The 27,556-nt window shown below is 36.7% G+C and overlaps 1 protein-coding gene across 1 annotated transcript in view; it reads left to right on the top strand.

Moving 5' to 3' along the window:
* The window catches only part of ODAD2 (outer dynein arm docking complex subunit 2), a 92,756-nt gene that overhangs the window by 17,474 nt on the left and 47,726 nt on the right, over nucleotides 1-27,556 (top strand). Inside the window, 6 exon segments of the mRNA XM_075143983.1 lie at nucleotides 16,439-16,585; nucleotides 16,875-17,084; nucleotides 17,246-17,482; nucleotides 18,855-18,965; nucleotides 19,492-19,646; nucleotides 23,097-23,339. Coding sequence (XP_075000084.1) covers nucleotides 16,439-16,585; nucleotides 16,875-17,084; nucleotides 17,246-17,482; nucleotides 18,855-18,965; nucleotides 19,492-19,646; nucleotides 23,097-23,339 — 1,103 coding nt within the window.

Here is a 27,556-nt window from a genome sequence, read left to right as displayed (position 1 = left end):
CCAATTATAAATTTATAGCACTTGCGAAGACATTGATGTGGCTTGTAGATTTTTCTCAAGATTTGTATGAAATAGAGGTAGACACAGTATTTTTTAACTGCATAATGGAAAAGTATAGCTTTCTTAAGTTATAATGGTATTGGAAATGTTCCAAATTATTAAGATTACACTAGTACTCATAAAAATTTAAATCAGCTTCATAAACATGCATGGATTAAAAAATCGATTGTATTTTGGGATTAGCCGAAAAGTTATTCTATTTTATTCTAAAATGCAGAACCTCAGAAGAGACATGAACATAGTAGCTTAAGGAATGAAATGTTTTTTTTAATACTAATTCATTTAAAGTGAAACTACACAAAAAGTAATTTCAAATTTTGTAAGACGAGAAAAAATAGTATTAGTGTTACAGTGTACCCACTAAAGTACAAATTATGTGTTTACTTATTTTACATATTGTAGTACTGCTCAAAAGTTTGGTGGTAGTCATAGAAAAAGTCTAACATCTCTGGTGTTTATGGATATCCCTGAAAAACAAACTGCACAGAGAACTGCAAATACAAATTCTGAGGAGCTAACTCTCTATTTCTTGACTCTGCTTCCATCTTTCCAGGAAGAGTTACTGGTGGGTAGAACTTTACAGCTATAATTGGATACTTAGATGATTAACACAGAAGTTATGAATTTGGTCAGGTGCGTAACAAACTTAGAAATTATTTTGTGTGCAAAATTATCAAAGAAATTTATCTGTAATCTTGAAATCTGGCCCTGGATGTGGAATCGAGGCAAATATTAGAGTCTAATAGCAGGAGCAAAAATATCTAATCTGTGTAGGAAATATGTTGCACATTATATTATTTTTTCCGCAAACTGTGGATAAGCGTTAACTGTTTTTTTCGTTATAATCTCACATTAACAAGAATTGCATGAGATTATATTTTAGCTATTAAATACAAAATAAGCATATATAAGTGCATTAAAATATTTTCGTATATAAAATAATTTTGCCACTGTGTTTTCGGGACTGACCAACTTGCAGATAATTTAGCTAACCTTAATAGTAGAGTGTCTAACAATAAATCTTCTCTCTTCCCTTATGAAAGTATATGGTGGGGTAATACGAAGGAGCTTATTCAACTGAACCGAAAGAGCAAGATGAAAAATAAATTTTGCTGTAGTTTGGCTAAGTGGTAGACTGTTTTTCAAAAAATACCAAATGTATGAGACATAATCATGTGCCACATGCTAGTGTTTCTAGGCACATGGCTAACCTGTCAACCTTGGCAAGTAATCTCTTCATATCACTCTCTTCTCCACTGTTAATGAACATCTCTTGTTCCCATCTTCCAGTATTAGCCAAGATTTTTTTTTTAAATTTCAGTAAAGAATATGGTTACTGGAAAAAAAAGGGATAAAACTATGGGAAAACTGCATTTTGTAGTTAATATATGTATTTTTTAACAACCTAGCCAGTGCTGATCATGAAAAAGAAATCTTTTTATCATAAATTTACTGGGCAGGAAATATTAGCAAATGGTGAACTCTCAAATTATTATTATAATTGGCAACTCTGAAGCACTTGCATAGCTCTCTCCTCAACAAACTGTACAATCATTCTTCATCACAAGAGACATACACAATTCATAACAACCAGTTGATTTTTGACCATTAACACCAACTCTGATGAATTTCTATATAGTGGAGGTTAAATTAATGTTCTGAGGGTCACCCATTCCTAAGAGTTTCATAGCTGATTAGATGAAAGACAAGAATGAAATAAAGAAAAAAAAAAGGCAAAAAAAGTAGAATTCAACAAAAAATGAGAGAGATGGTATGTCAAAAATTAAGGGCTGAGGAAAAGAATGTAAAATAACTGATGTTTGATTCTCCTCTTTCTGCAGGATTGTATTCTATTGTAAAAGCAGGTAATTAAATTAATGAGCTACAGTTTTGACACCATAACTACTGTACCTCTAAAATAATTGTAAATTGCCACAGTTGTCTCAATCTGACTTACAACGATGAAGTAGATAATCAAATTGTTGCTTTCCTAAAGAATTAGAACATGATTGTGTCTGAAAGCTACCAAGAGTTTTAAGAAGTGAGAACAACATTCTTCATTGGTTCTAAGTGTTCCACATTAGATCTAGGCTCAATTTAATCACAGCTTACTATACACACAGTTGTTTCAGAAGCTTGCCTGTGCTTCAGGCATATCTTCATCTGTATTTGTTTTTCCGATGCTGTGACTAAGCTCAGTTTTTAAGTTTGTTTTATTTCTCCAGAGAACATCTTTCTCTTAGTTTTTCATAAACTATTGATATCTTCTTTTTTTCTTGCAAAATCTTTTTTGGCTGGTTTCAAATCACACTGTCTTTTCTGTTTGCTCAGTGCCTATGAAACTTCAGCAGTGTGCTTGCTCTCCAGTAGTCTGTACAGGCACAGGTCCTTCCTAGTTCAGCCTCATTAAATTTTCTCCACAGATTCACTTCCACTGGTTTCCCAAATGACTTGGATCTATGAAAATAAAATAGCTGTAATAACATTAGGGCTTTTATTCTCTTTGTGAGCCAAGTGCTAGACAAAATCAAAATTGCTTCGGCAGGTCTGACACTGTCACACAAGGTCAGTAGTACATCTGTATTATTGGCAGCATATGTCACATCTCCAACTCTGCAGTCAGGATTTACAGGTGTCAATGTTAAATTAAAAGACAGTAGTGCTGTTTGTGTAGGGTTTTTTTTTTAATTTAATCCTAGATCCTTTTCTCTTTCTCATTCAATCCTCATTTCCTGCTAATTTCTGCATGTTCTTTTTAAAAATATATTTGCTTTATTTTCCTCAGATAAAGCGGCCAAAACCAGGGAGGGGACTGTATCCTTGTTCTAGTGCCAAGACATAAAAGGCAATACCGAGACTGGGATTCATCTCACCTAGCTCTAAATGTAAACAGAGTAGATGTTTGTGGCTGAGCTGGGCATACAAGGCTACCTTTATGATCAGTGGAAAAAATAGGCACTTTTAGGATGTGATTCATCTGATATTTTAAGCATCTAATTCAGAGTGAGATGGATCACGTTTTCAACTTCATTGTTGACTTGATCTCAATTAACAGGAATGTAGGATGGCTGTAGATGACTCGATCTTAATTATCAGTAATGTAGGATGGCTGTAGATGAGTGAATTTAGACAGATGATTCCCATCCCCACGGTCTTGTGTATTTGAAATCATCAGTGAGTGTAATGTGAAGTAGCCTTCTGAAGGCCTACTCTTATTATAGGTTCTTTAGGTATTTGGAAATAGGGGTTTGCATGCTTTCTGGCCTCTTTTCCTTGGAGTACTTTGTAAAGATCAGCCTATTTTGTAACAGCCTTAGAAACTAATTGGCAGTCCTCAGTTAATGGGAGAATTAATTGATGGGCATCTGGTAGATACCTATGCTCTAACTTTCGCCTAGCCAGCTTGGTGACTGTGCTTGAGCTTTGTTTACATAGACAATAGGCATGTGATCAGCATCCTATAGGTTTGTCTTGCTTCTAGTTCTTCAGAAGGGTTTCAGCAGCCCAGGCCTACTAGCTTTGCACAGCTCTTTACCTTCTTATCACCATATGCTGCACTGTCTCTGGAGCTCTTCAGGGAGTGGGCTGCGAAGTATCCTCACATTTTTAGGACAGTTCTTCTGACATTGTGTTGGTGAACAAAGAGAGAGGCTATCTGCATTCTGGAGAAAAGCAGGAGTGAATAAACATCTGGAAGGAATTTGTAAGAATTAGCTATTAAAAAAAACAGCAACATGTAGAGATTTTGTGACATCTGACTGAGATCGATGTTGTCTGAGCAATCAGAAAAGCAAAGTAAAAAATCCAATCATTTCTACACAGATGCAAAGGACCTTATCTGCCTTCTGGTCACTAAAACATACATATGTCCTTTGGAATCATGAATCTAAGTTACTCACTTACTGTTGTACGAGAAACAGCATTTTTGTTGTCTTTATCCAAGAATCACTTTTAAGTTTGTATCTTGGCCTTCTGAGTTACTTTGGTCTATAACAGCCCAACTAGCTGTTCTCACCTATCTGTACTGGCACATAATACATCTGAGAGCTTATTTGCTTGTTTTTCTTGCAAAACAAATTTAGCCATATTTAGCAGTTTTCCTGAAGGAACATCTTTTGTTCAGTTGATATCTTTTAGCTAGTTGGTATCTTTTAGGAGGGAGATTGCATAGGCAGCATAAAGGGCATCTTTATGGGATGGGAGGGAACTGGGAGAGAAGCATAGCTCAAGGACACCATGAGCCCTAAATGTTCACTGCTCATGTCAAAGGAACATTTTGAAGGCCATTGAAGGATTATTGTAGGGTAAGTTTGTCTCAAGTTTGTGATTCATGTAGCATCACATATGACTTCAGCCAGAGACTGAAGGAGGAAAGGGAGGAAAGAAAGCGGATAAAGGCTAACATCAGGTGGAAGCCTATATAAAAAAATGTTTGCAGGTGACTGAGCTCAAATATTTAAATTTAAGGAGATAGCCCACTTGCAACAGGACAGTATAGGACTGCAGCAGTTTTAGATTGAATAAAGTTAGTCCTGAATGCCATGGTCTGATTCTCTTAAACTTGATAAAAGGGCTCTTTGCTGGCCTTGCAGAGTTTTTCACGTCTGCAGCCAGCCTTGTTCAGGACACAGAGTATCCAGATACTTGTATAAAATCAACCATCTCAGGATGAAATGTCTGAACATAGCTGTCTAGTTAGCCTGCAAGAGCTGAACGCATTGTATTGTTTGTATAGGCACTACAGACTCATGACGGTATAGGGTATTCAGGCTTACCAACAATACAGGTATTCTACCAGCACTATGTCCTCTATGCCTGAAGACACAAACGCTGAAGACTTGGGTGTGGTGCACACACTCATTGTATCCTATCTTAGTGTCCATGATGATCCTCCAGGCTCTGGGTTGTTGCAAAGAGGCTAGTCTTTTTATATACATAATTACTATCCCTTTAGAGCAGGCAGCAAGATGGAATATGAATATCTTCTTTAACCTCACAAGTGAAGATGTTTTGTCAAGCTGTGAGTGGTATTGGCCATGTTTCTAATGCTCATCAGGCAGGCTGAGTATACATATAATGACGTTGCACGTTACTATTACAGTTACTGTGGCAATGGAGTTCCTACCCCAAAAAGATTTGTTACTTGATGGTAGAAGATAGCGTGACCATTTCTAGAGGGAGTTGTCTGACCTTTTGGCCACAGATGTAGGCATGCAGAAAGCTTTGCATTTCAATACCAGAGAGTATTGAATGGAACATCTCTCCAATTGTGTGTGACTTACCAAGTGTGTAAGTCTCTGTTCTCCAGAGCAACCTCTTCTGAAAGTGAGGAGAAGGCAGGACAGTGACCGAGATTCATTATGTCATGATCCAAATGAGTGAGGAATCTTCCTTCAATTGGGGCTGAAGAAATGTGTGGCCTGTCACTTTCAAAGACACGGTCCTATCATCAAGGATGCTGAGGTAAATCACCTGTTCAGGGACTCCGTCTGTGTTGGTGATAGTGGCAGCTGAAGGCAGTGTACTGCTGGAGAGATAAGACGGTACCAAGGAGAGTGGCTTCTCTTACAAAGAATGGTGGAAGATCATCGTTTGTGCATTAAATAAAGCAATTTGCATATGCTAAAAAAACCTGTCATGGTGGGCAGAGGAAGTCTAGGATGGTTCCTGAAGCTGAGTTCATCCATGCTGGAGTGTCACTGGGGGACTATGGTGTGAGCTGGAGACAATCTAAGATTTACTCTGTAAATACAGTTACCTCAAGCCACTTTGCCATATGAGCTTAAGTCTGAACTCTGGTACAGCTACCAAAGGTACTACAGGTGGCCTATGGTAACTAAAACCTAAGCCAAAGCTAAAATTCAGAATGACCTCAGTGCTCACACGTTCTCTTCAATGGTGGCATTTTGCAGTAACAGTAGTTTCTGATGGATCAGTTAGATTAAATCCCAAATTAACATCTGTTGCAGTGATCTAATCTAGAAATCACTATGGGATTGTGGTTTTGTTGTCCACATTACAATCTTTTTATTTTTCTCCCCAAATTTATCTAGGATTGAAAAGAGTGTGGTCCATCGTCTTTACAAAATTGTCCAGATGCAACTGGGAAACAAATTCACTGCTAAACTGAAAATTTCACAAATGAGAAGATAAACTTGCACTGTTATGATATTATATATTACCTTGGCCAGGTTTTTTGTGGTTTTTTGGGTCAGCATTTCACTTCTCTCCAAGTTTGAGGTTTGAGAAGTTACCGGGAAAAACATTCTCCTATTCCTACTCCAGTGAAGTAAAAGTTCATATGTTTGCACATGAACTACATTGACTCTTACCTCCTCTATAGTAGAATCCAATTACAATGAATTTGAAAAGGAAAGCTGACAGAATGGATTCATGTCTTGGGAGAGTTTTCAAGAGGGAATCAGCAGTTGCCTAACAAAACGTTCTGCTTCCCTCAGAAAATAATAGACTTATTCTTTTGTTTGGAAATTCATTTCTTATCAATTTCATAAAATATGGTGACAATTTAAACCCAAACTGTGTCTGGGTCATAACATATATGTCACTTCTGCCACTGTGAAGGGTCAGGGTCAAAGTATTAATCTGCAACTAAAACCATGCAGCTTCTGTTCATGGTTTTAGCCCAATGTGAACGTTTTGGATTTTGTGATTTTGTGATGCCTGTGATTTTCCACTGGCTTTAGTTATATTAATCTGTATGGTTTACATACTGCCAGGCTGTAGACAAAGAATGCCAGAAGATTCAGGAAATGGGGCAGGGAATTATTCCATAACTCAGTTATACTTGTCCATAACTCATCTTTTAACAAGTTGCAGCTTGTAGGTTTTATAAACTAAAATGAAAAAATGGAACTAGTATTTAAACCAAAACAAAACTGAGTGTTTAGAGGTTCACTAGCATAGAAAAATTGTCCTGCATATTATACATATTATACTACAACACTCAGTCTTTCATTAAGCTTTATTAAAATTTATTTAAATTTTGAAGTATTTTCCAGCAGAAAATTACAAAATAGTCTGTGACTTGAGAGAGCCAAGTTCAACAGAAAATCAAAAAGTCAGAAACGTGTAAATAAAGAATTCTGTTTTATACTTTACTACTTATTTTGGCTTTCTTGTTTTATAAAAATGGCAATATTTAAATAATATTTTGGGCTGGGATTCCACTTAATGTTTTTGTTCTAGGAGATTTTTCATTCCGTTAATGAATTTTAATTAAATAATTTCTAGTATAACAATAAAGGTTTCTATAATTTGACCTACTTTCTTTTGGATATCACATAAAACTATTTTGTTTATTCAGAATTTTCTAAAAATATATTGACTTGGTATGTTTGGTCATACTTTTTTCAAGTATATTGTAGTTGCCATTCAGATTATATATACTCATTATCAAAAGTAAGTATTATTATACACATGAATGACAAAACTGCCCACAAACAGCAATTTTCTTTCCTGTTATTCAGTCATAGGCATACTATCACAGACATGCACATTAAAGTATCTATCCAGGACTTAATACAGTAAATAAAATGAACTTTTACTATGGCAAAATAAATTTCAGCCATAGGTCTAAACAGAAAAATATATCTTTGACATTGTCATGCAAAGTAAAACAATATTTCATTTTCTGGTTGCATTCAGTCATATTTGCTCTAAATCCAAATACAAATTAAATAAATTAACAAAAAAGCTCCTAATAGGTACCATATTTATAGATATGTTTGTGAGCCAAAAGCTGTATAATTTTCATTTTATTTAATCTTGCTTTCTCTCAGGAAACTGAAATGCGCTATAGCTTTATAGTAATGTGTATATTTTTCCATGCATGTAGGTGCATTTTACTACAAATTGAGCAACACATTTGGAATCATCTTCTTTATAGTCTTGTTAGTACTTTTATTACTTGTACTCCAATAATGCCTTTAGGTTTCAGTTGGAAGTGGGGAACAAAGATACTAGGAAAAGGCATCTGGCCAGTAGCAGGCAGGAATTTTGTTAAAGGACTCAAGGATCACTGGTATCTTGAGTCCAGGTATGGTGCCTTTCTTATAAAACTGTCCTTTCTCTAGTGTCAGTTGTGACAATTCTGAACTCTGATACAGGTCTCTGCTGTAGGAAGATCAGTCAAAGTGGCATAATTATCCCACATGTGATGTCAGAGCATTCAAGCAAAAGGAACAGAGTAATGCATACCGTAAAGTGGACTGTGCCAGGATAGATATTCTATAGGTCTCCTGTACAGCTCCTGTACAGTCTCAGCTGTCTGAAAAGCTCATGTTTCCGCCTGCTGCCAGGTCATCTGCAAAAACTTTAATGGTGTTTACCCTTTCCAGAGATGACTCTAGAGGAAATTTTGTATCTTTCTTTCTGAAAGATACTGAACTGAGATCATAGTTTCAAAATTTAAAGCTTTGTATTCACGAGGAAGGGTTTTAATTAGGATGGGACACATGATATTGAAAACTTAAGCCTGTATATTTTATTATCTATTATCTGTATCTATGATCTTATTATCTATTATGGATCAATCATCCTTTTTTAAAGAAAAGAAGGAAATATCTAATCAAACACATTTAATATCTACAAAATTTCATGGTCATAAAAGTTCACAAAAAATAAATAACAGAAAATAGGGCTAGAGCAGAATACAGGAGGTCATTTATTCCGTCTAAAACAGCATCAATTCTTTGTGTGTCTTCTGGACAAATATTCCAAAATTCAAATATTCTTGCCATTAAAAAAGTTCTTAAACCTAGCATAAATCAGCCCTGATGTCATTTAACCCCATTATTTCTTGTCTTACCCACAATGGACATGGAGAACAGATGATTGTCTTTATAGCCTTTCTTTAAACGATCTTCTTCTTCTCTGCATCTCTAGAGTAAAGAGCTTCTTCAGTTTTTCTGTGTAGATCGTACTTTTGAGATATTTTGCTATCCTCCTCTGGTCTTCATCAAGTTGGTCAGTATCTTTTTTGAAGTATGATACCTAGAATAGATGTAGTACTTAAACTGTGGTTTTATCAGTGCCAAACTGAAGAAGGTTGATTTCTTGTATCTTACAGGTTACAATCTGGTTATAAGCCTCTCTGTAAAGTTTGCTTTTTTTTCTGACAACATTGTGATATTGATAGGTAATATCTATGTTGTGTTCCATTCTTAACACCAGATTTTTTTCTGCAGTTCTGCAAACTAACGTCTTTGGCATGAGCCAATTCTTTCAGTACCGTAGAGCAGATTCCATGAAACTCAGCTAGTATGAAAACATCTAAGTTATCTATGTCCTTAGCATAAGCAGAGTGCTTACGTCATCACTGACATTAAGTATACATTGCTAGAGCATAGTAAAGACTAATGCATAAAAAAGATCCATTAATGTTTTTAGCCTTCTTGGTTGCATTTGTTGAAAGCTTGCTGTTGACTAACAGTTTTCTTCCTCTTGATTATTACGGAAGTATCAAACAAAACGATGGTTTCAACTCATGTGTCCCTTGGCAGTTGTATTTTGGTTTGTGTCCTTATATGCTTGTGTTATTCTTTTATTTTCTTTCTTAGTTACTTGATCTTGTTGTCACTCTCTGTATGCTTCCTGAGTTTCAGCCAACTGAAGAGCTCATGATTTTGCCTGACTAATCTCTTTCTACACTTCCTGTTCTTCACCCTCAATGACATTTTTGCTTTTGTACTCATTATGTAATTTTCTTAAGGCACTCATGACTCTTCTGAAGTTCCTCTTTCCTTCTTTCCCATTACATCATGCCTTCTGGTTTCCTGAATTTAAATAACAACAATGGATGCATTTCTGACCTCCTACTAGCTTTTATTTAATTGCTATTTGATACACTGCCGTTTAAAAATATGATTGTACCTGTGCAATGTCCTGGGCAACCAGCCTTCAAACTGCCCTGACTTATGTTTGGAATCAAGACAATTTCAGCTGCTTTAGGAGGTAATGGCTGCAAAATAAGCAGGAAGCCATCTTTGCCCATTCTTTTCATTGTAAAATTCATTTAACAAATTTACAGGGAAAAAAGTGAAATCCTTAAGAGTATTAAAATATGTCCCTGTAGCTAATTTTTTTTTTTCCCCCCACTGGAACTCTCTTGTGGCTTAAGAAGCCCTAGGGTGACCTTAAATACTAATTTTAACAAACATTAGCACCAGCCACTAAGTATATAGTTATTTTCTACCATTTTCTATCATTGAGGAGCCACCATAGCTTGAGATCTTTGAGCAGTGGGGCAGGAGAGAGGCATGCTGTATTTGAATGCGTTCCTGCCAGAAGGTGTCAGAAGGTACTTGACTACTTCAGAAGCAGTGTCCAGCATTCCATGAGACCCTAAGGAAGAATTTCTGAAGGCCTGAGGATTTTTAAATGGAGAAAGATAGGACATTAAACAAGCCAGTGAAAAGGGGGCCTGGATGCAGCCAGAAGTTTATGCGTCTTGCATCTTGCTGTGCATTCGGAACGGATGCATACAGTCATATTTGGAGAAACAACACCGAATAAGTATGTTTCTAGTATAGTGGTGACTAAACCTAGCACTGTTCAATAGTTTTGTCAGAGTTCTGGATGTGAATATGAAGTCACTCTTGAAAACCAGAAATGGAGAAGTACGTGGAATAACAGGACAGGCTCTCAAAGGCAGATCTGAATTGCTTGGCAGGGTGTCTCCATTCAGATCAAATGTGCTTCACGATGCCCAGGTGCAAAACTAAGTAGATGAGAACACAAAATTCAGAACATGCCTGTACAGTGGGGGGCTGTCTTCTGGAAACAGTTACTCTAAAAACTTTAGAAATTAGCATGCAAGCAACTGAACAGTTGCTCAGTACTTCTGTAAACAAAGTACATCGGCAAAGACGATGAATGCTCTTTTTTGTAATCGGGAGCAGTGAGTAGGCTTAGGGAAGTAAGGTTAGCTTGTTATACAGCACTGGTAAGACTGATTTTGGAAGCAGTGAGTCTTGTTCTGGTGTCCAAATTTTCAAAATGTATTGAAAAACAGTGGTGAAGTCAGGCACGCTCATTACTTTAACAGTAAAGATGATTAGCCTTTAGAATTCCCATTTCTTGACATCTTTAAATCAAGACTGAAGTCATGCCCCAAACAGATGCGAAGTATGTGTTAGTCAAATGCTAGTTATTTTGTGGTACACAAAAATAAATGGATGAAAACTTAATGACCTATATTATGAAGGCAGTCAAAGTAGTTGGGCTAATATTCCTTTTTACATTACATCTTGATTTATGTTTTTAAGAATGAAAAGATAATTCAGCAATCTTTGCATGACACCTCTGTAGCTTCCACCATTCCTGAAATGCCCTTTTCAGTTGTGGAAAGAATATAAAGGCAGGCTCCACACTCTGCCCTACCGTAATGGAGAAATTTTATGGGGAAGGTCTCATAGAGACCTTTTTTTTTCCTTCTTCCCATCACAGAATGTGGGATTGGACTCACAGATACCAAGTTTATATACAGTCTTATCATCGTCTGAAACAGCTGCCTTTGTATACGTGCATTAAAAGTTTTAACTAGATTAATCTGTGCATTATTGTGTTATGAAAGTGGTCTGTTAAACAACTCAAAAATAAAAGTAAAAGAAAGACAAGCTTTGCTACACATTGTTTATAGTTCTGTAATTCTCAGTTGTGAGCTCTGGGTATCATAATAGAGACATTACACATACATAGCATGGAAGATGTTTTATGCTAATGTAGCAGTGATACTGTTTTATTTTCATTTAATTTGTGGATATATACATTATACCACCATATAGGAAGAGAGACACATTTTAAACTAAATCTGTGTTTAATTTCAAGCCTTAAAATTGTTAATCTGCCAGTAGAGTTTATTTTGCATCCAGCATATCAAATTTCAAATGGTATAACAACATGATGCAGATTTTATGTCAACTTAATGGAGAGGTAACTATTTCCATGCATGTTAAAATCTATGCTGTAAGTACTGCAAGACTTACTGTAATGATAACTTCAAAAAACAAAAATAATTGTTGAAACCATCAGTAATATTTCTTATTTTGTAGAACTGATGCTTCAGCACATATGAAAAATATTTTATTGTGGTTTTACTTTAAAAACAGTTCAAGTGGTGTGTGCATTTTTGAAGCTGAAGAAACAAAATGCATATATGTATTTTATATACAGTTCTATTTTTTATTTAATGTAAGAGAACCAAAAGTTGTTTATTTTTTAAAAACCTGGTCCATATTAAATGTCAGAAGCCAACCATTGTATATGTAAGATAAGTGAATTATTAATTGCTATGTTATGTATAAATGTAGTTTCACTGTAGGAGAAGCACTCCTCAAAAGAAGAGACATCGCTTGTCAGATTAGCAATATACTTCTTACATTTATGTAAAATAATAAAAAGACAAGTTTTCTCTTTAAACACCTGTGGCGAAATTTTTATAATACAAAGCAAAGTAAATCTCAAAGTCTAAACTATATGAAAATACCACAAACTTCATAAAAGGACAGCTGTTGGTCCTTTTGAGCTACAGAATATTCTGTGTAGTTTTGGAATAATATTTTACGGATTTTTCAAAAAATCATTTAGACTTTGATATATGTGGGTAAACTGATTTCTCTAGGAAAACAGTCGAGAAATTGCTACAATATTTTATTCCTTAGGACATATTTTACAAAATAGATCGAAATATATTCTTAAAGCTAGACACGTTTCATTTTCTTCTGAAGTCAAGATGATAACAATGATTAAAAAAAGGTAACATGAAAAAATTGTAGGAATCTTCCTTTAGGACACTATATGTTACAGATGTTAAAAAATTACCTGCGTATTTAAACAATTTTCTGTGGGGACATTCTGTGGATATCTATTGTTACAAGAAATTTAAGTAAAAATTAGCTATGAAGCTCCATCCAGATACACTTCATTGATTAGCAGAAGTGTTTTGTCTGATGTGTTACTGATCTGAAACTTTATCAAGTATTTTTCTCACATTCCTTTTGGATGTATTTTCTCACTTGTGATTCTCTACTACATATATGGTGTCTGTTGAAGAGCATGTTAAAGACTTTTTTCTGTATTTGTCTTACTGTTTCTGTTTACATTTAAGACATGCTGCAAAATGCTATGTTTTTGTTAGATCTACTTGTTTCATATTAGCAAATATTACTCAGTTTTTCAATATTCTGTATTACAGTATGATGTGCACAGCTGAGCAGAATATTTTCCTCTAGGAAAGGGTTGGCTCAAAGTCCTTTACAGTTTCAGAAGTGTCATCTGAAAGAGATGGGCTTGGGCAGCACATTTCAGATCTGGATGGGAGCCAAAGCTTCCCTGGAATTCAGAGGCATGTGGGAGGTGGATACTGTAGTTTGATTTACTAGGTGCTCTAAGTAACTTCCACATTAGCACCAGTTGGCATTGCTCATGCACTCCAGCTTCTGTTGCAGCTACATGGTAGCTCAGCCCTCCTAATTTCTGTGCAGCTGGGTTCATACCTGATTTGATTAATTGTAAATCTATATTATAGGTTCAAAAGAATCCATTGTTATCATATGGTTTAAATTTCCGCATATCAGGGTGTATTCTTTGATCTTTTTCTTGCTTTTAGTGTAGCAGCTGTTACAGAAATAGAGCTTATCTTTCAGAAAAACATCCAATCTTGACTGAAAAATTTCCACTGCTGGAAAACTTATCATCACTCTAAGTAATTTCTTCCAAAGGATAATTAACCACACAATGGAAAACTTGCACTTTACTCCTCATCTAAATTTTAGTACCTTCGAATCATCAAACCTCTGTGCTAGACTGTAAAGCTCTCTGTGATCACGTTCCTCTTTCTCATAGATTTATTTATTCACTATGAATAAATCATACCTTAATTTACTTTTTAATAAACTGAATAGTGCTTCTCCTGTCTGTCTTAGTGCAACTATTTTCCAGGCTTACAATCATTTTTATTTCTCTTCTCTGAATCATCTCCATTTTTTAACTTTCCTTCTAGAACTGTAAGAAGGAAAATTAGACATAGAATTTCAGTAGTAATTGCACAAGTGCCTAAAAAGAGATAATACCTATGTTCCTATTTAGTACTTTCACTTATACATCCCCAAATTCATCCTTTTAATCAATTGTTACATTGTAATCTCAAATTCATATTCAACATCCCAAATCTTTTTATATGCTCTGGTTTCCAGGATAGAACTCCTACCTTGAGCTATATCCTGTTTTCAGTGTTTGTATGTATATGAGCTTAAATTTAGACATAAAAGACACTGTATTGGGCAGATCAAAAGACAATGTATCGCAATAACCTAACTGCAACAGGAGGGGAGACACGATAACCAGGATGGAAGTTTTCTGTGGTTAAAGCTCATCTTTTGCACTCCAGATGTCCTGACCTCTGATTTCCACAAATGTGGGAAACTTGGCTGCATAACTTACAGTAGTGTGAAACTCTGTTCATACTCTACCAAGGCAGAAGAAACCCAGAACCATAAATGAATGCCCAGGGCAAAGTAAGAACAGGGCAAACACACAGCTTTCTAATACTGTCCAAGCCCCCACCTGTTTTTAGCTCAGGGAGTTGAAAACTGAATGAGATATTAATGATTTTACTGACCTTCAATGAAATCTTTTAACTTTCACAGAATCCTTTCCCAACTAGTTCCACTAGTCTGTTGCCTCATTTGAAGAACCAACTCCCTTTATTTCTTTTTAACCTGAATCCTATTACACCTCATTATTAAAAGAGATTATATCTGTCTTAAGAGAGACATGGGACAGTCAATCCCTATCTATCCCGCTCAATGCCGTCCCTAACATCGTAGACCTCTATCATTTCCCTTCAGGCATTCCTCTTCTAGACTGAAAAAAACTGGATTATCTTTGCTGCTCTTCTCTGAAACTTTTCCCGTGCTACAGTAACCTTCCTGAAACTGAGGCTGCAGAACTGCATGAAGTTTTTAAGGTGAATGTGAACCATGGATTTATACAGTGGTATAGTGACATTCTTTGTTCACTATTTTTTTCCAAGTCCTAATATTCCATTTGTTTTTTGGTTGCCATCTACCCTAATCCCAAGATATCATTTCTGATTTTTAATGGTCAGCTGAAAACCTGTCATTTCATCTATGGAGTTAGGATTGTTTTTTCTGATGTGCATCACTTCTCATTTTCTCATTTGCCCTCTTAGTCTTAGTAAGTTCTTTGACAGTTGGTCACAACTGACCCTGAATCATAATATCATCAACTAACTTTGTCACATAACCAGTGCTTCCATTTTTCAGGGTGTTTGAGTATGTTGAACTGCATAGCTTCAACACAGATCTGTGGAGCTCCACTAAATCACATCCCTTTATTGAACTGACTATTTGCTCTTATTCCCAGTTTCCTATCCTTTAGTCATTCTTTTCAATCCATGCAATGACCTTTCCTCTTATAATATAGTGGCCTAGTTTCTTTAAAAGATACCAGGGAGAATCTTTGTCAAAATCTTTATGGAGTCCAGTTAGAGATATCAACTAGATCACCATTGCCACAAGCTTGGTAAGTTTTGTAAGGTAGGACTTCTCTTAACAGATCCGTGGTGACTCTAAGTATACCATATTGTTGCAAGAATATTGTATTTAGACAGATGTCTGTTCTTTATTACAGTCTACCAATTTGTCCAGCACAGCTATTTGGCTAAAAGGCCTTGGATAACCCTTGAACTCTTTTTAAAGTTGACATCACATTTGTTGTTTCCCAGGACATTGGTAACAGGGCAGTTTGAAGCAAGAGGATACATGCCACTTCTACAGAATCAACTATTTTACCCTGTTTCCTTTATAACTCAGTTGAATACTATCTAATAATGGCAATTTGTAATTGTTCACAATGTCAGGGTTTTTTTATAAAAACTTTCTACAGTGACTTCAGTTTCAGAAAAATCCTCTGAAATGTCCTCCACAGTAGAAGATTCCAGCTGGAATCTCTTTGGTTTCTTCCAGAGTGAACACCAATGCAAAGAATGCAGATAGCTTCTCTGAAATGTCTGTATCTTCACTGTGTGCTCTTTTGCTATCTGCAAACACTCATACAAAACTCACAATACTCGACTGCCTAATTTACTAGTCCATTCAGAGCAAGCCATATTAGTAATGGGGCACCTGTGCTATTCACTCTCACTCCCATCTATATGCCATTTGCAGACTTTATCAATAATTCCATTTCTTACTCTGTCTGCATTATTTAACACCATAGAATCAAAATAATCTAACATGTTTCTTCTTTAGTAGTAGTTTTACTGGTACTAGTAGAAGAGATTAAGTTTTATATTAAATGCACTTTACACATTTGTTAATTATTTGCTTTATTTTAGGGAGGTAATCCAACAGCTACTGTAATCGCATTGTGTTCAATGAGAGATTTCAATCTGGCTCAAGAAACTTGTCAGCTGGCCATCAGAGACATTGGATGTCTTGAAGTGTTAATTAATTTACTTGATACAGAAGAAATTAAATGTCAGGTAAGTAGCTTTGTCGAATAGAGCAATGAATATGCCTTTTCTATTAGAATATTTTTTCAATTTTCAAAGTTACATAGTATAAAGAAAATTGATTTCTTCCTTTTCTCATTTCTCTATTTTCTCAATTTCAAGGATTTTTTAGAAAAAAATCAATTTCTTTGACTTTCAGTTTCCTTCTCCTGATTCAATTTAAAAGATAAAATGTTTTAGATAACCCAGCATTTTAAAGAATTTTTCTGTTTATGTGTACTTAAATAATGTTTAACTTCTGTTATCTTCCATTATTTAGATTGGTTCATTAAAAATCCTGAAGGAAATCAGCCAAAATACACTGATCAGACATGCAATTGCAGATCTTGGGGGCTTACAGATCATGGTGAAAATACTGGACTCTCCAGATAAAGATCTAAAATGTTTGGCAGCTGAAACAATTGCTAATGTTGCTCGATTTAAACGAGCACGAAGGACAGTAAGGCAGCATGGAGGAATCAAGAGATTGGTAAGCAGACATTAAAATTTGTACCCTTGTCGTATGCATATTTTTGTCCAAAAAATATGTCATATGTTGTATACGTGATTCTCATGGTAGTGTTTGCCATCATTAAAAAGCAGTATAATATCAAACTTCCCTGTAGATAATTAAAAAAATGGGTTTTTTAGGTTGGGCTGTTGGAATGTATTTCGGTGGGATCAACCAGTCTAACACCATATCAAGCAAAAGATACTGAAGTAGCACGCTGTGGGGCTTTGGCACTCTGGAGCTGCAGCAAAAGCAGCAAAAATAAAGAAGCAATCCGTAAAGCTGGTGGCATTCCATTATTAGGTAGATGGCTCAGATGTTCACATGCAAACATCTTAACCCCAGTAGTGGGGACACTACAAGAATGTGCTTCAGAGGTAAGTAAACACATATAGCTAAGTTATTTCTAATCATTAAAACAATTAGCTACTAAAAGGAAGCATTATGGTCGACTGTCACTTAAACCAGGGTAGTTATTCTGTCAGGAAGTAGATGCTTTGTGAGGTCAAACTGTTTTTGAGAAGGTCACAGCTTGTGATGAAGTAAAGACCACATATTTTTTATTTAAAAGACTAGGAGTAGTTTCTGAAAGAAAATATATAGAAGTTAAATCCTTAATCAGTTTAATTTTATACTCATTTTTTTCATCATACTTGACAAATTTGGCAACTTAAGATGCCATATTCTGGTTAATCAGTAAATTTAAATTCTACAAAGCCAACCTGCAGGTGTGGCCAAGAAGATCTAATGCAGTGCAGGGCAGTGTGGTTTACAATATCGTCGTGAATTGGGTAAGTCGATGTCTGATTGACTGCAAAAAGAAGAAAGGAATATATGTGTTTTTTCTACAGATTTCCTTGACAGGTTTCACAATTTTGAGTATATTCAGTTTTTAAATTTGAATACAAGTATTTTTTACCATCGCTATATAAGATGAGTCGTTATTTCTCCATTTGTGGAATCATATTTGAAATTAACGTGCATTGCACTTAAGGTAAAAAATATACATAAGTTCTTTTGGTGAATTTGAGACATGGAAGACATGATTGTTCAAAAGATTTTGCATTATAAAACACTTTGTATTTTCAAAATTAGCTTTGTGAACTACACAGGTTTATGCATGCTCCACGAGGCAGCAACCTGGCAGATTTTAGCTTCAATAAGTCTATATTGAGAAAGTGAAGGTTTTGAGGGTTTCTTATCTGGAAATAACAATAAATGCATCTCTTTTACACAGATGTTTCCCCTCTCTTAAATAATGGTCCCCTGTTACAATGCCTGTGGGTTAAAATTTGGAAGAAAAGATCACAAAAAAATTTTAATTCTAGGCACATGTTTTCCTAACCTTGTTCTAGGAATTGATCTGTTGTTTTGGCTGCTGGCTCTCAATGAAATGAGTGAGTATTTCTTGATCCCATTCTGAAGCATCTTTTTCTCCCTCGGCTTGGAGCAGGGAGTCTGGATACCTGTCAGAATATTCTGAATTCTGTTTTAGCCAGGTGGCTACAAAATAGGCATTGCAGCACCTGGTTTTACAGGTGATTTGAAGAGCACTGCAGAGAATTCATGTATTTGATTAACTTTGAGAACATCAATAGTATTTTCAAGGCAATGCAGATGACTTGTGTTTAAAATAAAGTATAAGACTTCTCAAAATCAAAGCCTAGAATTGTAGCACTGTCTTATTATTGTGACTAGTGTTATTAACTGTTATATACAGGATTTAAAAGATGCAGTTTATCTTTTTAGCCAAGTTACAGACTTGCAATAAGGACAGAAGGAATGATTGAGAACCTCGTGAAAAATCTAAGCAGTGAACACGAGGAGCTTCAGATGCATTGTGCAAGTGCCATATTTAAGGTAATTGTATTATTATAATCAGTAGATCAGAGCCAGGATTAGCCCTTTGTTTTCATGTGCTGTCAGTTTTAATATTTCTTAGTTTTACTATTTCTCTATTGTGTAAGAAATTACTTTATAGAAATGTTGATGGTCTTTGGCTTAATTCTTATGAGAATATTTTAGCTGCATATTTAATATTGTAATTAAGTTCCTACTTGTTCTTCTTGTGTGCAAGCCCTAAATTGCACAGCTAAGCAACGGAGAGAGGTGGGGCATACTGTGCAAAGAACTGCTTTGGTTTTTTATGTTTGTTGGCCCACAAGATGGACAATGTGACAGTATAAGCACTGCTGCATATACAGTAGCAGTTTACTGTCAAACTCTCTTAGTGAGTTGTTAGCATATTCAAATACTTTAATAGAATATTTATGTTTTCTTCTGTATTTTTTTACTATTATTACGTAATACACCTAGCTTTTGAAGACATCATTTTACACGTTTTACGTAATATGTACATAATATATATATTTAATGTTTTGTATAGTGTGCAGAAGATAAAGAAACACGTGACCTGGTTAGACAGCATGGAGGTCTACAACCACTATCTGTTCTGCTTGGTAACTCTGAAAACAAAGAACTTTTAGCAGCTGTGACAGGAGCAATCTGGAAATGTGCAATCAGTGGAGAGAATGTGTCAAAGTAACAGTTTAATTTTACGAACATTTATTACATTTTCATGTTTTGATTTTATGGGCCTCTGTTGTTTTCAAAATTGTTATGTTATGATTCTTCAAAACCATACTTTATAATCAGTTGGGTTTTCAAATTAGGTTTTATAATACTTAAAAAATTGCTGCCTGACCTCGTCAGGGTACAGTGGAAAGTGTTAAGTTCCTAGAACCTTAAGAGTCAATGGGGACAATTGGTGCCTCTAAACAATAGTTAAGATATAGGACATTGAGTCAGGAAGTGTACTAGCACATACTAAATGTTTGACACGTGGGCGTATCTGATATCTCCACTCCTCTCTGTAGCTTACAAACCAGAATCACTGCTGCATCATAGAGAGAGTAGTTAGCACACTTAGCTTTAACGTTTTACGTCGAGACAGAGAGCAAACTATCTCATTCTAGGGTAGATATCTAATACACATTAGGTCCACCTACTTTAGAAATATACTTGAATCTAGGATAATTAGCCTAGATGCCTCTCTCCTTGACTACAGAAGGAGCTCAGAAAAGTAGCTTAGTCTGGACACCCAGCTTCTAAATGAGTGGAATTAACTGATGAGAGTCCTACCATAGGTACCTACAACCTCTCAGTATCAGGGTTCTGAGTGATTATCTGAGCATGTGACAGCAGGAGTTACTGCCCTCCACCTTTCATGGAACAGCTTAATGATTGAGAATACTCGACCCCCTCATCTAAAATTCATTTATCAGATTCATGCCCCTTACCTCAAAAAAAAGCCTTCTCCACTGGAGTATGTGCTAGGCTTCCTGCTGAAGTTATGCTGCTCTACAGAGGAATGTAAGGTTCCTGGTCTGGAAGGAGTATCAGTAAGAGGTAACCTCTTCCTGCAGCCCTAATTTTAGTGTACTTTGCTGGACAAGCAGATATGATAGATAACTGCTGGATAAAAATCAGAAAGAATTCCAGTAATAGGGGTTTACAGTCTGGCTTTTTACTAAATGAGTTCCCAAACTGTTTTTATACAGAGCCATGGTCTTTACATACTCTACTGCTGTCCTACTGCTTTTTGCATTCTTGACTGCACAGTAACCTGGCTTTTCAGAAGGGTATATCCTTCTTCTCTGTGGGCTTTGGGTATCTGCACAGAGGCATCCTGGTTCTGGATCGATCAGTGATGATACGGACTGAATGGCTCTCTCTATACTAGTAAACTAAACAGGGCCAAACTTTTCAGGGTTCAGGCACTATGTTATGATTATCCATACTGTTTAACTGCTAGCACAGTCCCTTACACAGTTTGGCCTGTGCCAGCAGGCGCTCTCCCAGACAATGCCCAGACACTCCTTGGGAACAGTGCAGGCAACAGATTGTTTCCATTAGGCGGAATGGGTGAGGCCACCCTGAATTGTGAGGATAAGAGATTTTAGCCATACGGATATTATGTTGTGCTTTTTGTCCTCAGGGCTAGAGAATGAGCCACGGCCTGTTTTATTTATTAGTATAGCTGTAGCCAATAATTCTGTCCAAATACAAACAGATTTTTGCTGGGCTACTCACATATCTTTGGCAAGTGCTTGACGCTTTACGAAGGTTACTAGCCAGGCGCAGCTCCAGACTTGAGCTGAATTCATGTATTATGTAGTGCTGAGTCTGAAGCAGTATACCCTATCCAAATGCAAGATGGGAGGGCACTACAGAACAAGCAGGGAGAATAATATGAAAACACGTGAGTAGATCTGGAGGGATGAGCTTGAGTCTGGCGTGAAGCTAGAACTAACAAACCCTGCTGGTTCCTGCAGGGCCACTTAATTATCTTCGAACTACTCCACAGTATTTCCTATACCTGAAGTACATTGCTGAGATGTTGTGCTGACTCAGCAATGACCTGATACAGGTGCCTGGGCCTGACTAGCTCAGATTCCAGTTTGCGTGCAAGCAGCCGTACTGCTTCTGAACACAAGATGGCCCGAGCCAACAGCTCTGTCAGAGAGTAGCCTGCCCATCACAGAGCCAGCTCATATCGTTCCATCTGTGAAGCAGTTGATATGCAACACAGAAAAGGAGCCAGAGAAAATCAGGGGTTTTTTTAAATTGTTTGCTTGCTTTGTTGCTCTTTTTTTCATGCTGTTGATGTTTTCTCTTGAAAACATTTATAGGGATACTTCCAAATTATAATGAACAAAGAGAGAAATATTCCTCCTTAAGCAAAGTCTTGAATCATGAAAAATGAAAGTTTCTCATTTCTCAGTTGCTTTAATAGTTATACTGATAAACCAGCTTGGAAAGATTAACTTTTATTGAAACAGTTCTAGTTCTGCCATCAAGATCTCAAAAATACTAATTTTTTTGTATGAAAGAAAAGCCACATGTACAACTGATTCCTGGAAAATACAGAGTATTTGTAGCTCAAGTAGACATTTCCAGAAGCTAGGGGCCGTGAGGGAAGCACAAATGAGAACTCTGTACCTTCAGAGAAATTATCTCTTTAGGGGAGGAACTATGTATATTTACACAAAGGTATAAATCAAAGCATAATTATTAGATAATATACAGGGTAGATCTAGCTTGATATACCAAGTAGAATTGTCCAGGTGTATCGTAGAAAATGTATGAAAGGAAGATACAGTATTTGTTAAGTGTTAAGAATCTTCTAAGTTCTGAACAAAATGAACTTAGAAGACAACCCCAGTACTGAAGAGTAAAGTCCTGTTCTGAAGGATGAACTTCTGAGGTTTAGCATGCATCTATTTGTAGGATGGGACCTCCAGGATTTTTAAAAACATATTTTTAATTTTCAGTATCAAAAGTGCTATGAAGAATGAAGGATGTATTAATATAGCAGTCAGCTCAAATTTCTGTCAATTTATTACTTGATTTCAAAATGGAATCTAACATAGTACAACAGAAATGTACTAGAACTATAGGTCTGACCTTAGGAAACTACACTTATTAGGCCTGAACTAAGTATAGAACTGGTCAGGGCAAATCCTCTAAAGGTTAACATTTAGTGAAAAGTAAGGGTGATCCTTTGGTCCAGAGAGGTGGAAGAGGGTCTGATATATTTCTATTCTAGCTATTGTTAACATGGCAGGAAAAAGTACTGGAAGTTAGGATGCCACAGTACTTGCCAGTCTTCCAGTTTGTTTTCAGCTATTTATAGATGTTGCATCCATATGTCAAGTTTTAAAAAACTCTCAAACTACTCTGCAGATTCCTAGGTAGCTAAATTAGAAAAATGTATTTAAAAAGGTGGAGTAAGAAATTATTCGGTATGTCACACATTCAAGAACTTCTTGAAGTGGTTTACTTGTATTGTGATTTCTTCAACAAAATACTTTACCTACAGAAATTAAACTTCAATTATAATTCAGTTATAATTATCCTTTAATTATAAAATTAAACTTACAACAGTAACATACTGAAAATAACAACTTTGATTTTATTTCTATATTTTAGATTTCGGGAATATAAAGTGATAGAAGCTTTGGTAGGACTGCTTACTGACCAGCCTGAAGAAGTTCTTGTAAATATTGTTGGAGCACTGGGAGAATGTTGCCAAGAGCCAATAAATCGAACTATTATCCGTAAATGTGATGGAATACCACCTCTAGTGAAGTTACTTACTGGAACTGATCAGGCACTACTTGTGAATGTCACCAAAGCAGTGGGAGCTTGTGCAACAGAACCTGAAAATATGATGTAAGCTATCATATTCATAGCATTTTAAATATTGAAAAAAAATTTTTTTTAGCTATTCTGGCACAAATGTAGTCAAGTCTAATCTGACTTAAAAGGGTATTTTACTTTTTGTTTTCCACAGGGCAGTGTGGATTAGTTATATCCTACTGTAGAATGTGCTATATATATATATAAAAAATTTCATTAAGGAAGTATATAGAATGTAAAGCTTTTACATTTTGGGGAAAATCAGATAAACCTTTAGTAAACTGATTTTTATTAAAGTTAAAATTCAAAGTTACAGAGCACCATTTTAAAGTGCTGTATGATAGGTACCTGTTTTGCCTCTTGTTTTACATCTGTTCTCAAATCATAAATAGTAGTCTAGATTACAGAAAGTCATTTCAACAGGAAATGTGCACATTTACTGTCATGAAAAATAATTTGAAAATTTTAAAGTAGAATATTATTTGTATTTTATCTGTTTTGTTCCTCTCCATCATTCCTTTTATGAACTCAGACGTTTTTTTGACCCTTTTCTGCCCTCTTATTCCTTTGCAAAACCAAAGAAAAAGACTGTCTTTTTACTGAGAGAGTTGCTACTCTCTTTGGTTTTGTGATGTAGATTTGTACAGCTTACAAAGATCATTGAGTTTTATGATTAAGTGTTCCAGTTAAATGTTGAGGTCAGCATTTACTGTGCTTACTGTTCCCTTACAGGGATATTTACCTCAAGATTCTTGGCATATTTCCCTCCTTATACATAAGAAAGGTCAGAAAGAGAGTTTTATTAAGCTCCTCCTGTTCTGATTTGCATAATTCACTTGATATTCATATAGCAGTGCAGGGAATTCTTCCTCTGAATAGGGCTTTTGTTTTCATGCTTTGGCTGTCACCCAGTGGCAAAAGGCTAGATGGTACACAACTGTAAACATGGGTTATATGAACAGTTAGCCATGTAGCATAAAAGTATACATAAATGAAATCACTTCCATGACATATCTTACTAAAAATCAGCCTTTAGAGTAATATATTAACCTAACAGAATTAACATTGTAAATCAACTGAGAAATTTAAATGTCAATAAATATAAACTGATATTTATAAAACCTCTGACATACTCCAGTACTCAGGACTATCACTTGTAGTATCCAGTATGGATAGCTTCATACTGGAATGTGGTCGGTATAAGCACCAAAAATAACACAAATTGCTGATAGCATTGTGATGAACAAAGTCCATCTTGTTTTTAAGAAGGAGAGTACAGATTGTTTGGGACAAAATTTTATGGAGTTTGCAAAGAGTGGACAAAGGGATCAAATGTCGAATTTGATTCATATGAAAAAATTCTCTGTTGAAGTTTCTCAATTTTTAAAATGTTTTAAAAAATATTTTAAAACATTAACAAGTAAGCAAGATCTTGTACCAAGAGTAGAATATACTTTTTACTACTACATAAAACCCACTACACAGAAATTATTATTATTAGCAAGACTGTGACATGTACCTGATGTATTGTGCTATTTAGACTTGTAGTACCAGAAGAGATAATGCTGCTATCTTTTTCCAAGGCATGATTCATCCGGGTGTGGATAAGTTTGATACCAATCCAGCAAAATATTTTAAACCAATGCTTAGTTAAAACATTGACAACAGTGTAACTACTCACACATTTAAATGATTTGCTTGGTTGAGTGCTCTGCCTCTCACAGGGTTAAGATATTGGATTCCCACCCCCCCTCAAAAAAAAGGGACATCCGTTCTCTCCCTTCTCCTCCTCTCAGATAGGTAGAGCAAGAATTGAAATTGTAGCTTCTCATCCAAATTCCTCCTTTTTGGGAAGAGTAAGTCAACAAAGACATGAAGGATACATAGTCTGTAGTATCACTTTGTTCCATTTACAGAATTTGGGACTAAAGCAATAGTTAGAAACTACTAATGGAGTTCATTTGCTTTCTGTAAACCTTTTCTGACGTTCTTAACCAAAAGGACACATCCTAACAAGGATGTGGAGATGTGCTACAGTGGACTGGCCCTGGCTGGCCACCAGGTGCCCACCAAAGCCACTCTATCACTCCGCCTCCTCAATTGGACAGGGGAGAAAAAATATAACTAAAGGCTCGTGAATCGAGATGAGGAGCGGGAGATCACTTAGCAATTACTGTCATGGGTAAAACAGACTCGACATGGGGAAATTAGTTTAATTTGTTACCAATCAAATCAGAGTAGGGTAATGAGAAATAAAATCTTAAAAAGACCTCCCCCCCACCCCTCCCTTCTTCCTGGGCTCAACTTCACTCCCGATTTTCTCTACCTCCTCCCCCCAAGCAGCACAGGGGGACGGGGAATGGGGGTTGTGGTCAGTTCATCACACGTTGTCTCTGCCGCTCCTTCCTCCTCAGGGGGAGGACTCCTCACACTCTTCCCCTGCTCCAGCATGGGGTCTCTCCCATGGGAGACAGTCCTCCACGAACTTCTCCAACTTGAGTCCTTCCCATGCGCTTCAGTTCTTCATGAACTGCTCCAGCGTGTGTCCCTTCCACAGGGTGCAGTCCTTCAGGAACAGACTGCTCCAGCGTGGGTCCCCCACAGGGTCACAAGTCCTGCCAGGACCCTGCTCCAGTGTGGGTCCTCTCTCCACGGGTCCCCAGGTCCTGCCAGGAGCCTGCTCCAGCGCGGGCTCTGCACAGGGTCACAGCCTCATTCGGGCACATCCACCTGCTCCGGCATGGGGTCCTCCACGGGCTGCAGGTGGATATCTGCTCCACCGTTAACCTCCATGGGCTGCAGGGGCACAGCCTGCCTCACCATGGTCTTCACCGCGGGCTGCAGGGGAATCTCTGCTCCGGCGCCCGGAGCACCTCCTCCCCCCTCCTTCTTCACTGACTTTGGTGTCTGCAGAGTTCTTTCTCTCACATATTCTCACTTCGCTCTTCCGGCTGCTGTTGCCCTGCAGGTTTTTTTTCCCCCTTCTTAAATACGTTATCCCAGAGGCGCTACCACCATTGCTGATGGGCTCGGCCTTGGCCAGCGGCGGGTCCATCTTGGAGCTGGCTGGCAATGGCTCTATCAGATATGGGGGAAGCTTCTGGCGGCTTCTCACAGCAGCCACCCCTGCAGCCACCCCCCCTCCCCAAACCTTGCCACACAAACCCAATACATGTGCCAAGATAATCTTCTAGAAAGAAGCAAAGCAAAGCCACTTGTAGCCTGTAAGTGTATACAGGTGATGAGAACTTCCTACTGCAGTTTGATACTTAACTGTTTCTGGTCTTTCTGGTTCATCTGACTGGATCCCTATTCCATTCCTTATTTCATAATCACTTATTCCTTAGAATGGCTTGACAGGTTCTAGGAGATCAGTTGTTCTCTACTATTAGCTTTTCTTCTGGCAAATTTGGCTGGCAGGTCTTAAGGCTTGTTTTCTTTGTCATCTGGTACAGACAAGCACTGTTTAAAGAGTTACTATTTTAGTTTGGCACTACAGAAATTCTGAAAACTATAATGATCTTTCTGGATTCTGCTATCATTGACTTTCATACGTACTAGAAACCCAGAACGAAGCAGGAAAATTTAAAGGGAGTATCAAGCCCTCATAAGGATTGAGAATTTTCAGATATATTCTTACATTTCATTAGCTGCGTGTGTGTTAAGGTAGATTAGAGACTAAATATTCAGTTGAGCAGTCTTCTATTTTGAATGTGGTTATATTTGCAGCAGTAGGTATGTGGAAACCTACAGTGGAGACCGAGAGTGGAGCTTATGTAGTTTCTGTGAATGATTCAAGGGTATGTAATGAAGAGGATGGGATTAATATAAGAAATAAAAAACTGAGAGTGTTCTATGAAACAGTGCAGTTAACTTCTGAGGGAAATATTGTACGTTTATCATATGTTCCATGGAGGAAGCCTGCACTGACACAGAGAGGCTAGTAGATCTGCATAGGTAAATCTACAGCTTCTATATGTCTTTTATATATTTTCTCTCTGTCATGTTTTCTAGTTGACACTTTAACTTCTAGAACTACTGAGTGGAAGGTACAATAGTGTTACTTTTCTGCACCAAGCCTTTACTTTAAGGCAACTTCAAGCAATTAAGCGATTCTTATTGACTCTATTGGCTATGTAAAATAAAGAACAGCAGCCAGCTTTTCTCAGTAAAAAATAAGTTGGCTTGTCTTAAAAAAGTGTAACTATGTGACCGAATGTGTCCTTATGTCCACTATTATGTGGACAGTG

Source organism: Calonectris borealis, chromosome 2 (assembly GCF_964195595.1).
Source record: "Calonectris borealis chromosome 2, bCalBor7.hap1.2, whole genome shotgun sequence".
NCBI classification, from domain to species: Eukaryota; Metazoa; Chordata; class Aves; order Procellariiformes; family Procellariidae; genus Calonectris; species Calonectris borealis.
Note: the sequence above shows the minus strand (reverse complement) of the source record. Positions and strands in the feature narration are given on the sequence as shown.